We start from the raw sequence: 20,030 nt of genomic DNA, 5'->3' as shown, positions 1-20,030 counted from the left end.
GCATACAAATGTACAAGTTATACATTACCAGTGCTTTAATAAGGCCAGTATACACCTTGTGTTTTGAATTTTACCCCTTGGCGTACCAGGATTTTTTGCCTTTATTTGGAAAGTATAGAGCAGTGAATGTAGCGGGAACTCAGGAAGAGAAAGTGAGGAATACTAATACAGGTTTTTCAATTGGAAAAATAACAGTCAAGAATAGTGCTCAACAAAATACTTCTACATAGAGAATACCTAAGCACTGTGATTGATCCACAGCTGAGGAAATGTTTGACTGTGTACAGTGTCAGTGAGCACAGCCTCGCACTGCAAGAACAAGCCACAGACCAAGCTGGATCCCTAAAGAAGAGAGACTGTGCTGTTTTTTGGGGGGAGGTGGGGTAGTGCACTACGGTAAAATGGAATACAATGGAATGGTAGAATAGAATGGAAAGTATAATGGATTGGAATGGTGGAATGGAATGGAATTTTAGAATGGAATTGGCCCCTGTGGCGCGGCCTAAGCTTTTGTCCTTAATGAAATTTTTTCCCCTTTACATTACTTTTACTTTTATACTTAAAGTAGTTTTGAAACCAGTACTTTTATACTTTTACTTGAGTAAAAAGCTTGAGTTGATACTTCAACTTCTACAGAAGTCTTTTTAAACCCTAGTATCTATACTTCTATCTGAGTAATGAATGTGAATACTTTTGACCCTCTGATTACAATCACGGAGAATCCAAATCCAGAGTCATAGAGCATAAAGTCATCAGTTAAAACATCTACAACCTGATACATCATACTCCAATGCCTTTAATCCACCTTTAAAATGATTTAAAGAGACCAGCTCATAAAGAAATAAGGTCTTCTGATGCCAATCCCAGGCTGCAGGAGCAGCTTACCTGAAACTCCATTTACCCATTGCAAGACGGACTTTGGGAACAGAGAGCTACAGTGACTGCGTCACAGAGTGAAGACTGTAGCTTCCAGAACTTTTCACATAAATGAGATCACACAAGTATGATGGAAGCAGATTTAGTAAAGCCTTACAAATGCAAATCATTTAACCTACGTATGGTCAAAGAAGGCACATGCATGCAGACCTACAAGGGCACACATTAGTACAGCTGGTTCCTCACTCTAGGCTTTACCTACATGTGAAAGAGGTAATACAGGGGTGAGCAGGGTTAAAAACAGAGAATCTCTATGGCGGCAGACCATTCTGTCCGTCACAGATGGATCTAAGTCTATCTTCATTGGGGAAAAGCACTGAACGTGTGTATGATGCAGTTTAAGCTAAAAAAAAAAGTAACAGAGTTTACAGTAAAGTTCAGATTGTCTTTTCTTTTGCCATCACATATGAAGAAGATTTGTTAGATAATAAATATTTGTTTCCTAGAGTAGTAGTAGTATACTATAATATGTGACCATTATACTACTACTGTTATATGTGTAGTATACAGTAGTATATCACTAAATAGAATAGTAAATGGAATGGGATCAATGTTTGATTATAGAATATATGAATATAAAGTTGTTTTGTAATATGCAGGTTGTTAAAATAAACTCTAATTTTGATTACACTTCTTGTTTGTTTTAGCTTTTTATCTTTTATCATTGTCAGGTTTTCTTTTACAGGCTATAAGAGGTTAAAACTGCTGAAGTTATCCAACATGCTCCGCACTGTTTCATTCTAAAGGAGTAAAGTTATTTGGCTAATATTGACTGAAGTGCAGCTCAAAGAAATCTAATTATTCCTCTGTGAATTGGTCTATTAGCCCTTTTGTTGTCAGCCAGTGGTGTGCCATTGATCCAGCCAGCCAAATCAATCTAATCAATCAACTGACAGCAGGCCAAGCGACAGCACCCACAGGTGACAAAACACAAGTCTGCAGAGACAGAGTGCCTTAAAACATCCCATGAAAACACGTTAAATTGAATTTAACACTTATTGCTTCCAATTTGTCCTAAAATCATAAATAAGCAGGTCTAATCCTCTCACAGTGTTCTCTGCATCTTAATAAAATCTGCTCTTAAAACGCAGCTGTTCTCTCATCCTTAACAAAACAACGTGTTCCTGCTCTCTGGGAACATCTCTGAGTGCAGAGAGGGGATGTTAGAAAGCCTGTGGAATGGAGCGCTCTGATTGGCTACTGCTCGCCTGTATAAAGAGCCGCAGTGGCAAATTCAATCAGATCACAGCGAGCTTCCACAGGCAGCCAGACGTCCGGGCGATCCACACACTGGGACGATTTGTGGGGCTGTTCTGCTGCTTCTGCTTGACATTTTATTCTAAAACACTAAGGAGATTACTGGAACATTACTGCTGACACCATGAAGGAGAGGAGGAATACACAGCCGCTGGTGGTGAGATGTAAACTGGTGCTTGTGGGAGACGTTCAATGCGGAAAAACGGCGATGTTGCAAGTGTTGGCGAAGGATTGCTATCCAGAGGTATGCTCAAATCCAGCTCATGTTTGTGAGGATTTAAAAGAGTTTTAAATGCATGCATGTACATGTGTGCTGTGTTTGTGAGTGTTAAGTTTTTGTCCAACGATTCAATGCGGCGGCGGTAAAAATCTCTGCGTCTGTTGCAGTGCCACGGTTTGCATGCGCATTTTCACCCAGTATTCTGCTCTTGTTTTATATAATATGCATTTACCGTAATATCTTTGATGCATAAGCCTTTTAATTTGACCATTTTCCCTACGCTTTGAATCGCTTTATTTAGTTACCATGTGCTGTATGTTTCCTACTGCAGCATGTGATTGATTGATTCAAAATCCTTTTACATTTTTAAAAATACTCACGTCATCATTTAATCGACTCCCCTCAGTGTCTGTTTTCATGTCGCGCTGTTTATCCGGATAAATTGCATTACCTGCAGCTGAGTGACTGTCTGACAGACTGACACCTCCCCACTAATGGCACCATGTTGCTAATTGCTCCCACAGACCTACGTGCCCACGGTGTTTGAAAACTACACAGCCTGCCTCGAGCTGGAGGAGCAGCGCGTGGAGCTTAGTCTGTGGGACACTTCAGGTAAACTGATCATCACCTGTCTGTCCCTCTAGCTGTCTGTCTGTCTGGCCTATCATTGCTTGCAAGCTGTGCCTGCAGCACTGGAGGAGGCTGGGATATTAGGCAATGTGCTGTGAATGTAATGAGGGGTCTGTCTGTGCAGAAAGGATGGATGCAGCTGGAATTTCTGCCTGGATACTCCTCTTTTTAAGGGGGTGAGAAGTGAAACATGCATAGCTTTAGCTGAATGTGTTGTTCTTTTTAATGCAAGGACATAGAAAATGCACACTTGTTGCACTGCAGTCCCCCTAAGCTCAAAATCTCATGTTAAATGTAGCCTTATATAACACTTTTGGTTAAAACTGGCACATCTACAAGTTAATTTCTGTGTTTACTGCGTTTCAGTGGAAACTAGGCTGATGGAGTGATTATTCCGCTTCACTCGCTCTTATAGCTGACTTTGTGCATCATATGTTCATCTACACTCAGCATGAAACAGGGTCAATGTGTCACCATGGATCTCCATGGGGATCTGCTGCTTAGTGAGCTGACCTGGATATTGTGCACATGCACGCGTCTGCAGCACCTGTTTGATTCCTTTCATGCCTGATTCAGAATGCCCCCCCCACCCCCCAAAACACAGACGTGCTGCATGATCCTCACTGGGTCATACGTGTCTGTGAACAACAAATCCTTTATGTAACAGACCCACTTGCATGAGATGATGCAGTATTCACTGATTTTTTCAGACCCATTAAAAAAAATAAAAAACAGGAGGGGAAAAGTGAGTGTAATTCCCTCCCCAGACCAAATCCTGCTCTTTAATCCCAGACTGTGGACCTTTGGTCTGGCCAGCAGAAGTGGGCCCGGTGTCAAGGGAGGATGATAATGATGACAGGCACACAGAGAAGCATCCTGTTGAGCAGGAAGGTTTTCTGGAGCAGACAGGCACGAGGCAGCTCAGAAACTCTGTTGACCTGCATTCGCCTCCATATGCTGCTCCGGGTCACCCACCAGGCCAGCATGATGCCGAGGATTAAGACTGAATAGGACCAGTGGGCCACCCCTACTCACTGACCCACTCAGTAGAAGATGCTAACTCTTTCTTTCTTTCTTTCTTTCTTTCCTTTTTATCTTTAATTTACTTCTACTTTACTGTCTTTCAGTCTTATTTCCTTTTAAATTCCAGTTCTGATACATTTTATTGGCATCAACAAATATGTTGTAGTGTTGCCAAAGCAGCACAGAAAAAAGATATTTATTACAACAATTTTTCTGTAATAAAAATATAATTGATATTGTATATTAGTATAGATTATATACATAAACATACTGAACACATTTATAATTTACAATTAAATATAGTTTAATGATATGGAGTCAATCAATTTGACAGTGATATAGAACAGATTGTAAATCATACATGTGGTGTATAATTAGGATTCCTTTCTTCCTTTCTCTCTATTTTTTCTTCCCTCTGTTGATCTCTCTTTTGTCCTCGTCATTATTTATGCGAAAACGTTTGCTTCATTAGTTTCCAATCAGTTTGCATCACTAGGAACAACAATCAAACCCAGTGGTACCATTGCAGTGCCATGTAAACAGATTAAAAGAGAGGGGTCTGTCGGCAGACCATACATTTCTGACAGCCGCTCTCATAGACTGTTCATCTGGGACACTGTACATCTCAGAAAAGAGATGCTGTTATTTGCCAGCACAACATATTATCAGTTTTAGATTTATTTATTTATTTATGGAAATTTTGCCTTTATTTTGAAAGGACAGCTGAAGAGAGACAGTAAATAAAAACATACACTGAGATGGGAAATCAATCCCACTAACAGTGCATCGAGGTCTATAGCCTTATGGTCACCTGCTCTACCCACTGAGCTACACTGGTGCCACTGACTTAAAAAAAAACCCTCATTTTATTCATGAACAAAGTCTGGCAGTAACATTAATAAAATAACCACTTAGCAGACACTGCAGTCTGAGAAACATTTATAAATAAAATGGAGAAAAGGTCAGAGGTCTAATCAGGGATTCAATTATGTATAGACCAGTTTTAGAAGTAGTTGCAAGAACTGTAGCTCACTTTAGCTTCATTAGCTTCAGCTAAAGCTAACATAGCTATGCCAGCTACAAAAATAATGTCACTGCATTAGCCAATGTAGGTAAGCTTTGTATGTAGCTTTATCAATGTGAGCTTAAGCAAATGTAACTAAAGCTAACATGACTACGTAGATAATGTACCAACATAGCTGACATAGCTGCTTTGTAAGCTTAGCTTTTGCTACTTCAGCTGCGTAGTTCCATTATCAATAGCTTAGTCAGAATTTGCAGTGTGAGCTATAGCAAACGTAGCTAAAGCTAATTTAGCTAAACAGATAATGTAGATATGTAGCCAGTGTAGCTGCTTTGTGAGCTTAGCTTTAGCTACATTAGCTACATAGCTACATTATCTGTGTAGTTTATGCAGTTTATGGAGCAAACAGAGCTATGCAAGCTACTCAGCTACTCTGTTTACTCTGCTTTATTAAACATTTTGTACTAAGCTTTTGCATGTCAGGTCATTGACTTTTAACTTTTTTTATCCTAACTGTTACCCTAAGCCTTACCCCAGCCCTAAACAGAAGTTTAATTTGTTTTTTTTTCTGGATAATTTTAGTTTGTATTTCTGTTTTAGTGTGTATTTAAGTCCTGAGATCCACAGCATTTCAGATGAACAATCTGCGGCCAGGCTGTGTTGTTGGATTAATCTGGGTTAAAATGTTGTCAAAGAACAAGTAATAATGATTTGAGTAATTTTAGCTCGGACAAAAGATGTAAGACAGTATGTTTCATTGTTTCCATTAAGAATAGAACTTGTTCCCTCCCTCCTCCCAGTCATTTTCTATGGATGTCTCGTATGTCAGCCTCCTTGTGATAAATGGCATGCACAGGGGCTGTTTGTATACTTCGTTCTTCTTCTACTGTAGTAATTGTGTTGCCGAGGCCCCACCACTCAGAGAGGGTCTCCTCATTATCCTGACTCCCCCTCATCGATTGGTCTGACCTCATCCGTGGCTCCTTCCTCCATGCTCCATCATGGATTTACAGACCAAAATCAATCCACTAGCTTTCATCAGCCTCGTCTGATCAGGACGTGTGTGTGTGTGTGTGTGGGCATGTGGGTGTTGGTGTGTGTGTGCATGTGTGACTGGGGGGTGGGGGATAAGGTGGACTGGGGGGTGGTTGCTAAAAGTGTCTGCTTGTTGTAAAGTGAATAATGAAGCTTGTTATGCTGTAAGTGAGTAATTTATTTCAGGTTGAATGGTATTGCTGATAAAGCCTTTCTGTTGAAGAGGATGTTGAATCGATAATCATTCTGTGTATGATTGATGAACGAGGGGGATTTTTAATGAGCCCACCATCCATTTCAGCTAATGATGTAAAGTGGATTATTGTTTACAAAAAAGAGGCTCTGTTAATAGACAATAATCATATTAATGGATTTCCATTTGTCTTTCATACTGACATTTGAGCTTGCTAGGCCTCAATCTGCAACTTAAATATTGAAAGATTTGAGCATTCAAGGATCTTTATTGGCATTCTGCAACATGTGACACATGAGGAGAACAAAAATAGGTCCTCTGATCCCAGTTCAGAAAAATAACAGAATAAAAAAGTAGATAACGAATAGAATAAAGTTAAAATATGTAACTGTACATATTCAACAGATAACAAAAATCAAAAATATGTCCATACAAAAGCATTTATATAGCAGAAATGATGAAAACTATACAGTTACTTTTACATTTAAAAGGCATTGTTTTGATCTAAGATTCAAGTTTAACATTTCTTTTATGCAATTCAGAAAGATGGTTTTATTTCATCCTATAAATAGTTTATTGATCCATCAAATGTCAGAGAAACGTTGACCAGCATCAGTATCTATCTTCAATTACAATATAGTGTAAAATCATGTTTAGGTATTTATAAGGATAATGTAAACCATAACCATCATTAACCTACTTAAATTTACTTTTCTAGGTAAACTATCACATCAATAAGTAGGGATGTAAAATGCTTTATAATTTAAAAACAATATGAGCCCGGATTAATTTAAATCTATCTGACACATACAGTATATACTGCAACCCTTTTTAACTAGTAGTGTTGTTCTTCTCTTGTTCGCTGTCCTTATTTCAAAATGAAGCACTTACCATCATCACTTCTAATATAGAAAACTATACAACCTAATAACTGAAGCATTACTATTGATTAAAGAAAAGGAACAGGGATTTTGCTATTTTACTTTCAGAGAATTTAAAGTAAAGCTTTGCTCATACTTGAATTGAATTAAATCTTACTTCTTCATAGAAGTGAGAAAAAAACCTTATAAAGTCCCATTATAAAGCAAGTTTGTGATTAGCTTGATTTGAGTGTATTATTACAGCTGACTCAAAATACATTTAAGGCTATCTGACAGAGTGCCACCCATTTTTGCCATTTTAGTTTGCCAACCCCAACAATCTGTTGCTTTCATATTTGTTTTACCATAGGCGCTAAAAATCAATTGGTTTCAGGTAAATATTTGGAAAAATGGGGAGTGTGTTGTAGATTGAGGCTAAATAATGTGTTAGATATGTAGAATTGGTAGCACTTTGTTGTAGCTGGCTCTAATTACCAAGTAAATGGATAGTAATACATGGTAAGTATCTTATCAAGTTCTGAAGAATAAGGTGGTAATGACCTTCTATTAGGTTGGTATTTTACCAAGTAATAACATGATAATATTAAGGAAGTATTTGCCTAGTAATAATGTGTTAGTTTTCATGTAATTCAGTGTAGTATTGTGGGAATTCTCTGGTAATTATAGGTGGTATTTTACCCTAGTCCTAACACTAACCCCCTAATCCTAAAAGGATTCATCTGGGAATTATCAAGCAACTTAGACAGAAAATTATCATCTTATTTCTAAGAAATGATTTACTAAATAACTAGATGGTATTACTAAAATACCATCTAGTTGTTGGAGACTTAGCTATGTTGTGAGGAATAGGGTTGAAGGGTTAGGGTAAAATGCCACCAAATTACCAGGGAATTGCCACAGTCTTCTTGAGGTTAGGGTTAGGGTGGAGTACTACCTAGTCACCAAAGAATCGCCACAACATTGCAAGGAATTGCTTGATAATTAACTTAATATTGCTAAGTAAGTACTTCATTAATATTACTATATTTCCATTTTATAACTTAAAATGCTAGTTTATTACAGGGTAATTACTGCCTCAGTCTTGAGAAATCACTAGGTTATTACACTTACCACTAGGTAATAAGAGTTTTCACCAATACTATGTAAAACTAGCTGAATTATTTTGTGGTAATTTTTGTAACACAGATATGAAACAGAAAAGAAAGAAAACTAGAAAAATCTGTATGTACTATGTGTCAAACTGACATTTGTACCAAATTATTTCATTTTTATTCTGAGTGGTTGATATATATATATATATATATATATATAGACTATATGTTGTATGCAAGAAAGTTTAAAAATATGAATCGATACAACAGTCTCACAGAATCAGTAACTGGAAGGAAAATTATAGTAAAAGAGAATCTTGATGAAGTGCAGGTCATTAAAGAAGATCAGTAAAGACCTATTTCTACTGCTCAGGTAAACTTGGCTGGTACCAAGCCTTTGTAGCAACGGCTGCTGTCTCTGAGGTAAAACTCTCCAAATGTTGCCTTCAGAAATCACTTTCATTCAGTCCGCGTCAAGGCTGAAGTTCAAATGTTTTAAATCTGTCGTTAGACTTTAAAATGCAGAGTCTGATCAGCTCTGACGGTGTCGAGTTACAGGCTAAAGCTTGTTAACAGCTCAGACGTGGTGATGTTCAGGAGCAGAGACGCGGCCTCTCGCTCCCTGTGGGGGTCTAAAACTGTGATTTTGAGCCGCTCTGGCATGTGAAACCCTGGAACAACCATCTGACGCAATGTAGTGTGTTTTTGGGGGCCTGGATGTGAAATCCGTAGTTCTCATCTGCGGCAGTAGCAGCAGCACAGCTCCCAGTGTGGGCGGAGGGGCCGGGCTGCTCTCATCCCCAAATCTGTGAGTCATACCATCACCTGATCATTAATCCGTCTGACCCCTGCATTCTCACTGTAGGAGAGGAGTGTGCTAATGAGGACAGGCTTATCACTCTGTTGATTTAGTACAGAAATACACTTGCAAAAAAAAGCCCCCCTCCCTCACCTGTACGCCCAAACTCAAACCTGTCATCCTGCACTGTGAGGCCTACTTCTGCTCTGGCCCCATTTCCACCACGACACTTAGCTCCGGGCATCGCACCATTGAGACGGATGGAGTGGAGCTCAGCTGCAGGAATCTTTTTTTTCCGTGTTTCATACTTCAGAAACTCTCCATCTGTCATAGGCGCATGCTGCTAGAAAAAGAAGGAAGACATTGGGAGCATGCTTATGCTCTGCGTGTGCATTGATCTGTCTCTCTGAGACATTCTTTGAGTTGCTGCAATGAAGAAGAGGAGAGAAGAGACAGATACTGTGCTCTGTGATATCAGACTGCAGGGGGTGAAGGATTAATGGCACAGGAGGGCTCTTTGTGATCTTTCTCACTTCTGCTTTCCCTCCTCTCTTCCTACAGGCTTCTTTCTAGCCACAATGGAAATAGTTTCTGCTTCCAGGATTAGAATCTGGGTCCTGGAGTGTCAGGAGAGTCTTTCCAAGGCTGTTGCAATACCCAAACAGCATGCTGTGGAGCTGGAAAATCTAATATTTACACATTCATATCAGTTTTTCATTCATTCCCTTTGAAGAAAGGATAAATATGCAGACTGAATCATGCATTATTCGTCCAGAATGACAGAAAAAAAATCGATCACTGTGGGGAAAAAAAACATCCTAAACGTCCCCTCAATCCAATCCCAAGAGTAGCAGGGTAACTAATTTGTCAGCTTTAATTGCAAAGGATCAGGGACCCCCTGTGCAGCTCTCCATCGATTTCTGCATTTTAAATCAGGGGCCATTTAATGCAGAATCACACCCAGTTTCCCCGGCCATGTGATAACCCCGCGTGGGAGATTGAGAAGATTTATGGATCGCCCTGCCTTTGACTCCATCTCTCCTGTGAGATCCCTCAGAGTCACCACACACAAACAGGCTCATCATCCAAACTGCTCATTCTTCTTTTTCCAATGTATGTCAGTTTTCACAGTCTGCAAAGTTGTTTCCCAGATGAGCGTAGCTTTTCTACTCCAGCCCTAAAGGTGCCAGGGAAATAATTTGATTTGCATTTTTAATGCAGCGACGTCTGCCATTGTTGTAACAATGTAGTTGTAGGAACTTATCTTTAATCAGAACGTTTTGGTGAATTTGTATTTCAGAGTGGAACAAAATCGTTTTTTTTTCCCATCCAAAGGCAGATTTAACACAACAAGCATGTCTCTTTGTTCCTACACTGCAATGTTTACTTTCTTCGGGACATTTAGCTTGAAGGAATTTCATCGCAGCTTGTCGTTATTCCACTCAGCGCGCGGCAGCAGGCAAATTCAGTTTTACCCTTTGATAATGTGGAAAATCATTAAGTATTCATGAAACTGATCTGTATGCACACATCCATGTTTGTGTGCCTCCTCATATGTTTTTCCTCTGATACATTGTTTTCCAGGCTGTAAATCAGTTACCATGCTTGTGTAATATCTAATGAGTGATTACTCTGCCTTTGTTATCTGGAGCTATAAGAGGAACGCTGAATCCCTTCTGAGACTAGCACAGAGCCTAAAGTAAACATGTTAATCCCATTGAGCTGCTCCTCTTCTGTTTCATCTCAACACAGATCGGGCTCACCTCTGGCTGCTGCCAAATTTAAATAGTGTGTTTGTGTGTCATTGGGTGTGAGAGTGACGGTGGTGGCAGAGCAGAGGAATGTCCCCAGCAGTGGGTGGATGGGTGGGCAGTATGATTGATTGGCAGTTAAGGCAAGCCTTTATGGAGAGGTGGGAGGAATGCCTGATGTCGATGGTGGATTCCTCGCCTGTTGCTGTGGTAACAGGGGGGACTGGAGGTATCGCGCGCCTAGCAGAGGTTTTTTTTTTTTGGGGAGGGGGAGGGGGGTGGGCGGTTTACTTAAGGATTCTGAGCATGAGTGGGAGCGTCTGCCTGCCCCCAGCCCCATCGTTTCCACTTGCGTAATCTACTGCAAGAGGAGATCAATGAGGATTTAAAGCTCAATTGTCATCTTCTCTTCATCTGAAACGCCAACAGAGGATGGAGGAGCAGGGAAGGAGCAGTTTGAGGGACAGACAGAGGGAAAAGAAGTTGATGGCATATAATCCCTACAGCTGGATGGTCTCACCATGCATTCCTCTCCGCTGCTCAGTCACACTTTTTACTTTGACTACAGGATTCAATTCCTGAAACAAGCTCCACTTAAAATGTGGCAGTCATTGGTTCAAAACATCCTGATTTAAACCTGCAAAGAAAATATAACTTATATATTTTATGATGGCATGATTGTAGGACTCAGGTCTGAAACTGTCAAAAGGCCATCTCTCTTGTAGACATTAGGAAAGAAAACTCTTAAGTAGGAGCTCTGCATATCACTGGTGTCAGGCAAAAAAACTTGTATCTCCATTTAAAAAAAAAAAAAAAAAATATATATATATATATATATATATATATGAGTGCTAATGAATACCCTTTAGATACCAATTACAAAGCAATAAAAAGTGTCAGAAAAATGCTAAATATGACTCTTCAGTGTTAGATTCATTGAAGAATACAGCTTTGTTTTCACTCCCTAGAAGTGGTGATATTGGAGATGCAAGTTTTTGGCCTGCAATGTTATTCATATGAAGATGCCAACAGTTTAAAGGACAAGACTGTTTTTTTAGTAAAACCTGTGTCTCACAGACAAGAACTTGATCTGATTTGACTTCCTGTGGTCCGATGGGTCTGGACTGACATCACCCTGTACATTAACATGGACAGTAGAGTAGAGCTACAGTTATAGCTTGATTAAGGAATCAACCATGTCCCCATGTATACGCACAGTTAGAGGAGCTATTGGTTTATTGATGGGAACATGTCTGGCTGTGGTAGATAGCAGTAAGTCCCCTTTCAGTGAGTTTCTGTTGACCATCTTCCTGTTGACCTCGCTAACAAGTTAGCAAGCAGCTTAATGGCTGCATATTTAATGGTGAAAACTAAGGATTTTCCCAAGTGCCTGTTTTCCTATTCAGCTAAACGCCCATTTAAATTGCAATTAACTGCCTGTCTGTAGAGGAAATGAAAATGTGAAAATACCTAAAAACAGTCACATTTATCACAGTGGTGTCCGTGGGTCTATGATGTGAGCCTGGTATGCTGTCAGGTGTAGCTAAAGTTAGCAGCTAGCTCTGCCAGCCGGTTCTGACTGCTCATTATCTTCAATTATGCTCATGTTTTAAGGCTTTACTTTTCTCCATAAGCGTTAGGTATGAAAAGTATCTTTAAGCTCTTTTTATGGAAGACACTAAAGTTTTGTTGAGCTCTCAAGCATCTGTTTTTATGTATAAAAAACGGACCTATTATAACAGAAACATTAAGCACTAAATATTACACATTGTCTTTTAAACAAAATCAAACATCACATCTTTTTATAACAAAGGTAAGTTAGCAAATGTAGCTACAGCAGCAACTAGTGGCAGGAGGCTTCATCACAGTTTAAAAAGAACATTTGACTGGGATTTCAGACTTGTGTTTATAAAAAGGACAGACATTAGTGTAGCTGGCTTGTAAATCATGTGCTGGCTGATTTGATATATGAAGTAAAACACTTAGCCAGCTAACTGCCCACCTACTGAAAACATGGACAAACTTTACATCTCTGTACATTTCCTACATGTGCTTTGCTTTATTCTTGATACAAATGAGATGAAAGCCATAGTGTTGGCTTGTTATGATTTCCAGAAGTAAACAACAAAGTCACTCCTCCTCAGCTTTAGCATTTATACTGTTAAATTAAAGGTACATTGTGTAAAATTGGGAATATAGGAACATGTTACAGTCAGATATAAGATCCCATTGCTCACGTCTGATGGTAGCAGTGATAGACTTCACTGCTATTAGGTCTCCTTTGTAGTACCATAGAAACATGGCTGTGCAAAATGGCACACGCAGTGGAGGAGGACCCTCATTATGGAAAAGGCTTATACTAACTTAATGAAAAAAAGAAATAGAAATACAGATTCAGGTGATTAAACACTACTTCAACATATTTATAAATATTATGCTCCATTTTTACCAAGTTTGTTCCACTATAGGCTGCTAAATATTACAGACAGTACCTTTAAAGTCCAGTGCTGAGACTGTGTAGGGTGCACAGAACGCTTCGTCTAGTCTGGTCCAGTTGAGATGTAAACACACGAAAGTAAATCAATCTTCAACAACATTATCTAAGTGTGTTAGTCTAACTTTGATATGTTCTATTAATTGGGATTTCAGTCAGACTAACGTATTTACATGTATGTTAAAATGACAGTTTTAGTCCGACTAAGATAGCGATTATATAATTAATTGCATGTAAACGTACCGACTGATGACAAAAAAGAGATTCCTATGTGTGCTTTTAATCCTAACAGTTCTCTCCTTTTTGGTCCCACAGGTTCCCCCTACTATGACAATGTGAGGCCCCTGTGCTACAGCGACTCGGATGCAGTTTTGTTATGTTTCGACATCAGTCGCCCAGACACTGTGGACGGCAGTCTGAAGAAGGTAAGGGCCTCAGCGTGTCAGTTTGTTGTCACAATTATCTTTCATTTTTACTCGACAGTGCCTTTGGTTAAAATTAAACAGCTTTTCATGAAAGTTTGCTGTAAGATTATATATTTTAATTTCATGTGAGGAGTTTTCATCTAGTTATAAAAGGTACTGTAGTGATTTATAATGGCTGTACACACTGCCAAGGAGCTAATATTTCACCCTGCCAACATTGCCTTACTTCCAATTCTCACAACAGAGATCCACATGTAAACAGTATCTTTTTGTCCACAAAGGGCAAAAAAATCAAAAAGCTGAAAGTTTCTGGCAGAATTTTGAATTTTTGTGTGAACAATATATGAAAAATCAGACCTGATGAACTGATTGTCTCTTTATGTCCACAGTGGAAAACCGAGATCCTTGACTTCTGCCCAAGCACACGCATCCTCCTGATTGGTTGCAAGACTGACCTACGCACAGATGTTTGCACGCTGATGGAGCTGTCCAATCAGAAACAGACTCCCATAACATATGAGCAGGTGAGACAACAGAAGTAATGAAGTAGTTTATTTAACACTTGACTAGTGCCATTATCAAACTTTTCTTTTAGGGATATACACTAGTAGAAAGACATAAATCCATCCATTCATTTTATATACCACTTAGCTCATTCAATCAATTGTAGGGCTAGTAGGACATACAGAATTGGGTTGAAATTATTATAAATTGTTATTCTAAAAATTGTATGTAATAATCTTGAAAGTAAATGTAGTTGAAGTTCCACTATAATTGGTAACACAATCTTAGTAGGAGTATTTTTTTTTGTGAAGAACAAGATAAATGAAGAAAAAAGGGGAAAAAGGCCATCTGTTACAATTTCTCAGGACCTTTATTAGAGTGCAGGGTCATTTTCCACTGAGCTCCACTCAGTGGTGACTCTGGTCCAAATACAAAATAGTTAAAAATGTTCCTATGATCCTCAAAGCGGCAGCTTAATGGCTCCATGTGTTGCAGGGCTCTGCGATGGCCAAGCAGCTGGGAGCCGAGGCTTACCTGGAGTGCTCAGCGTTCACCTCAGAGAAAAGCATCCACAGCGTGTTCCGAACTGCAGCGATGGCCTGCATCAACAAGCTGCAGCCCCTCCCCAAGAACAGCCCCACCCGCCGCCTCTCCAAAAGACTCCTCCACCTGCCCAGCAAGTCTGATTTGCTCTCCTCCACCTTCAAGAAGGAGAAGGCTAAGAGCTGCTCAGTCATGTGAGTGGAGACCTCGGGGGTCACAGTCATCACATGCAACCCCAAGCCCCCTGCCTCTTTGGTCTCGGGGAAGGGGGGTGGGCACGATGGTTTTATCAGGGCTTCCTGCTGGATCCTTCCCTCACCCCCCCAGAAACCAAACACCTGTCAGAAGAGGTGGACACCTCGCTGTCCACTTGCTCCTGAACCTTTTAGCGCACATCCATTGTTAACCACCACTGAATCTTGCTTTCAAACAATATGAGTTGAGGTTTGATCATGGAGCTGTCATTTTTTTCACCTGTAAACAGTATGCAACTACAGCAGTGTTACATCTGTCTGATTTTAATATCTCTAGGCACATGTTGATTTTGTCCAAATTGGAAATGTGCAACGTGTGACGTTTAATCTTGTGATGTAAATGCCTCTCAGACAATTCAATAGATATTTTTCTAAATACAAAAATATATCTAGCATGAAACTGGCAGGAATGAGCAAATTCCTGTACATCCCTCTTAGTAAGGTGTGAAATAGCTTGTAGCCAGCGTCCCTGTTAAGGTGTAAGAGAGTACAGAGATGCAGAGGGAGAGTACAGTGATGCTTTTACGCAGAGAGTTCTCATTGTCTCAGAGCTGATGAGAACAAGGATAAGAGCTGTGAGCGCAGAGTGCTGTGCAGACAGACAGCAGTCTAGGTAAATTCAACCTGCATGCACTGTTGCTGCACGGTTGTGTTGCTCTGCACAGTGATGCTCCACGAAAGTGGAGGAGGCTAAAGAGGTTCAGTGTGTGCAAAATGAAATGAGGAAAAACTTAAAGGGAAGTTTAGTTGGGCTTCCACTGCCTCTGCTGTCACAGGTAGAGTCTATTTTAAAATGCTGTTTTGACAAAGAAGAAGTCAAACTTGAATAGATGAGAAGAGATGCTAGTTGTGACCAGGAGCAGAGAGACAAGCAGCTCAAAGCCGAGCTGTCCAGTGTTTTTTATGAAGCTGAAGCTGGTTATCACAGTCTCATTAGGCATATTTAAAAGCATAGGATTACGCCTACTTTAGTCTGGCTGACTGCTAGTGTGAAAATCTGGCTCGTAGTTTCAAACATTCTTTGGAAAAAGGATTTGTAGCATTGTATTGTTGAGCGTTTTCAACAATTTCCAAACGGTATGCAGTTCTGAAAAAATGCCTTTCATACCATGTTCCCAGAAGTCACTGATTTATGACTTTTGTAATCTGCCTGTGGATTTCTCTCATTTGACCCGATGTAGCATCCTCAACCTGACTGTACTCTTCCAAGACGACTGGAGCTTTTGTGTGGGACATTGATGTGAATCCATTGACCTCCAATAAGAAGCACTTACTGTAGGTTACTGCTACTATTCTAAGTGTAAATTAGACCCCTTTTCTGAGCTTAAATCTTTGGCTTGATGGTTACATGTGTGTGCAGCATCCATCTCTGTGCTTCGAACCATAAAGCAATAATGATTTAAGCGCTTGTGATGCAAAGGTAACCTGTGCGGCAATAAAGATTCAGCTTTGTGAAATCCGTCATGCTAAAGTGCTCCGTTGACATCAAACCATCTGTGCTGTACAAAGAAGCTGCTTATATGTGTTTGCCCCTCTTTTTCCTCCTCGTATAAGTAGCAACTGGATTATAGAAACCAATGAAGTCATGAGAAGGAGTAGATTGTGAGTAAGACGGATCAGCGCTCTTTGAGTTGGAGATGCTAGACTTTGCTGTCAGTATTGTGCAATCACAATAAGGCAGTAGGACTTAAAAGAACTTCTAATGTCAATGGAGCAGAGAAAATTAGAAATCCGCAAGAGAACCTGCAAAAGTCTAACAATCATGTTGCAAAAAGGGCTACTGTATGGAAAAAAAATCAAATACCGTGGGACTAAAGTGAACAAAGAATCAAAATGCACAGGCTGGCCCTGTCAAAAGTAAGCTATTTTTCCATTGTGTATATTTTTGTTTGTAAATGTGTATTTCTCTTTTTTAATTTTGCCTGTTTCTCGGTATTTCAAAGCATGATGTAAGTCCCAGTGTTGTCTTGGAAATCTCTTTCTCTGATGGTCGTAGCGTCTTTATGCAGCTGTGGACTGACCCTGAAAGTCGTAGGAACTTAAAGTGGTGATTTGCACAAAGGCTTCCAGTTCAGGGTCACACACCAACATTCCTCGGCATCGCCTAGCAACAATCCAGCGTAGGAAACAGAAACAGGCTCACGGGTTGGTTGTTTGGACTGAGAGGGGTGGCTCATGAGCAGACATACTCGCATCCATTTCAGTTATGCATTTATTGGCAGGCTTGTTTCTCGATATTTTGACTTTGTGTTGGGGATCTGATGCCTTCTGAAGACGGACCGTGTCAGTTAATATGCAGCCTTTGTGTTGTAGTCGGTGTGTGGTACAGTGGTGCAGTCAAACTCCTAAGCATGTCCTATTGAAGTTGTATGATTGTACATACCGTCTCCTGTTTTATAATCATTGTAAGACGTCCTCATGGATGTCACTGGAAAATATTGTGGTTGATGTGAATATTTATTTGGTAGCTATTTTTGCCTTTCTTTTGGTCTATATGTACATTTGTTGAAAATCTATTTTTCAAAAAATTTGATTTTTGTTTTTTTTTATGTTTCTGTTTTTTGTTTTTATTTTTGCTGTGATGAATAAAGCTTGCCTGTCTGGCACCCTTGAATTGTTGCCCTTGTATGAATCTTTATTCAAACTAGGATTAATTACACAAAAGCATCTAGTGTGTAAAAATAATATCAGTGCGTATAAAAAGTATTCATGCCCTTGGATGTTTTACCCTTTAATTGATTTTATAAATCAATCATGGTCAATATAATTTGGCTTTTTTGACAAAACAATACAAACAAATCTCTTTAATATCAAATTGAAAACAGATATCAACAAAATTATGTCAATAGAATAAAAAATATGTAATGTAAATGTAAATATGTAATTGTGTCTGCTTAGTGTCTCATAATTAGTGAAATGATGATCACCTGACTGCAATGAATGTGTCTCAAATGATTGTAGTATAAAGACACCTGTATCTTGAAGGTCCAGTCCTAAATTAATCAGTATTCCTGACTACTATTACACCATTAAGACAAAAGAACACACTAAGCAACTAAGACAAAGGGTAAAGGAAAAGTATGAGTCAGGATGGATGCAAGAGATTTCAAAGGTACTGAACATCCCCCAGAGTTCAGTCAAATCTATTCTAAAGAAAGGAAAGGATATACTTAGCACATGTGTAAATCTGCCTAGATCAGGCCGTCCCCACAAACTGAGTAACCAGGCAAGAAAGAGAGGGAGAGAGGCCACCTAGACACCTGTGACTCCTCTGAGTTAGAAGCTTCAGCAGCTGAGAAGGGAGACTCTGCATACGATTTTACTTTGAAGAAATGTTTCCACTTTGACATTCTCAAAAAGCCAAATTATACTAACTATGATTGATCAGAAAAAAAATTATTAAAAGGTAAAACATCCAAGAGGGTGAATGTTTTTTATAGCCACTGCATAAACATCCACCCAGATAGAAAGTACCTGTATTGTATTGCTTAAAGCTTCTCTGACGAGTTTTAAGCTTTCAATGAAACAGACTGAAATGACTTCTGATACCTCTATATGACTTAAAAATATCAGAAGACCATCAGCAAGGTTATTGATTCTTTGTAGTTGTTTTAAAGGCATGTTCAGGCTGCCAGTGGGGTGGTCTTGGATGTTGAGATTAATCCTGCTTTAAAAAGCTTTAAAAAAAAACATCCCCTTGCAAAGATATACAGTGAGTAATAAAGACAGCAGAGTGATATTCCTCATCAAAAATTACTCACACATGAAGAGGACAAGCTCAGTGAAGAGATTATCACCCCACCTTGGTGCCAAAAATGACACAAATTTAGGTCGCTTTCACACCAGAGCTGTTTGGTTTGTTTAAACAAACCCTGGAATGGTGAGTGCTTTCCTCAATTCAGATTGGAGCATTTTTTTTATTTGAGAGGATTGCATTTCTCCCGAGTGGGCGTGGCTTCAGCTCATTCAATAGATATGCCTACCCCATCCTGTAGCAAAATTTTACTGTCTCATTTCTCATGATTTTGAAGCTTAATTTTATAAACTTAGAGTGGTTTTATTGGACTGAAATTTTACCAGTGGGTTGGTAAAACAATGACCTGTCATACAACAAACCTAAATACAGAGCTATTTTCACTTTACAGAGTCTTTAATAGTGTAGGTAAGAGCATTTCCACACACACAATGCAAAGGGAACTCACGGGATTGGGACTAAACAGCTGTGTAGCCTTAAGAAAACCACTTATCAGTGAGGCTAATGGAGGGAGCATAAAGATTGGATTCTGGAGTAATGGAAGAAGGTCATGTGGTCTGACGAGTCTAGAAGAGTGATAGGCACATCAGGGTAAGAAGAGAGGCTGATGAAATGTCATTTCTATCCCTTAACTCTTACTAAGTTTCCAAAATGTTTAAATGTTAACATCTGAAATGCGAGAATTGACTCATTTGGCACTCTTTTAACACTATAATGCTATTTAAAACAAGTGTTTGGATGTAAGAAAAGTTTTTTATTAATTAAAGCTGTCTAAGCTGGTATAAACTCACAAAACAACACTGCGAAAACCACTGTTATCGTCTTTAAACAGTGACACTTTAGAAAAAAAAAATCAAAGGAGGTTTAAATAAAACAAATATCTTTTGAAAGAAATGGTTTGTTAGTTTTGTGTGGTTCGATAAAACACCTATCGACTCCTATTTTGAACTTTGAAGCTCCCGGTCATAAATCACGGTAAAACACATATTTTTATGACATTAGCATCTGACTTATGTGTTTGAAAATAGTCAGAAAAATAAATATACAGAATAACCCTTGAAGGGACGCAAAACAGTGAAATATAATGCATCATATCATATATTGGAATAAATATCTCAAGAGTTTGTTTTTTTCAGTCCTAGTTTGTTAGCTAGCTTTTAGCTTGAAAAGGCCGACCATTATACATTCAAACTCACTTTACATAACGACATTTCCT

At 39.2% G+C, this 20,030-nt stretch overlaps 1 protein-coding gene across 1 annotated transcript; it reads left to right on the top strand.

Annotated features, from left to right (window-relative positions):
- Positions 1-2,207: 2,207 nt before the first annotated feature.
- On the top strand, positions 2,208-17,637 carry rnd1b (Rho family GTPase 1b). The gene is made up of 5 exons (XM_041799610.1): positions 2,208-2,437; positions 2,938-3,025; positions 13,650-13,759; positions 14,149-14,283; positions 14,759-17,637. The coding sequence occupies exons 1-5, from the start codon at positions 2,318-2,320 to the stop codon at positions 15,002-15,004; spliced, it is 699 nt and encodes a 232-aa protein (XP_041655544.1). The 5' UTR covers positions 2,208-2,317; the 3' UTR covers positions 15,005-17,637.
- The last annotated feature ends 2,393 nt before the right edge of the window (positions 17,638-20,030 follow it).

This window comes from Cheilinus undulatus, linkage group 11 (genome assembly GCF_018320785.1).
Source record: "Cheilinus undulatus linkage group 11, ASM1832078v1, whole genome shotgun sequence".
Lineage (NCBI taxonomy): Eukaryota > Metazoa > Chordata > Actinopteri > Labriformes > Labridae > Cheilinus > Cheilinus undulatus.
The sequence above is the reverse complement of the archived record's forward strand: the minus strand, read 5'-3'. Positions and strand labels throughout refer to the sequence as shown.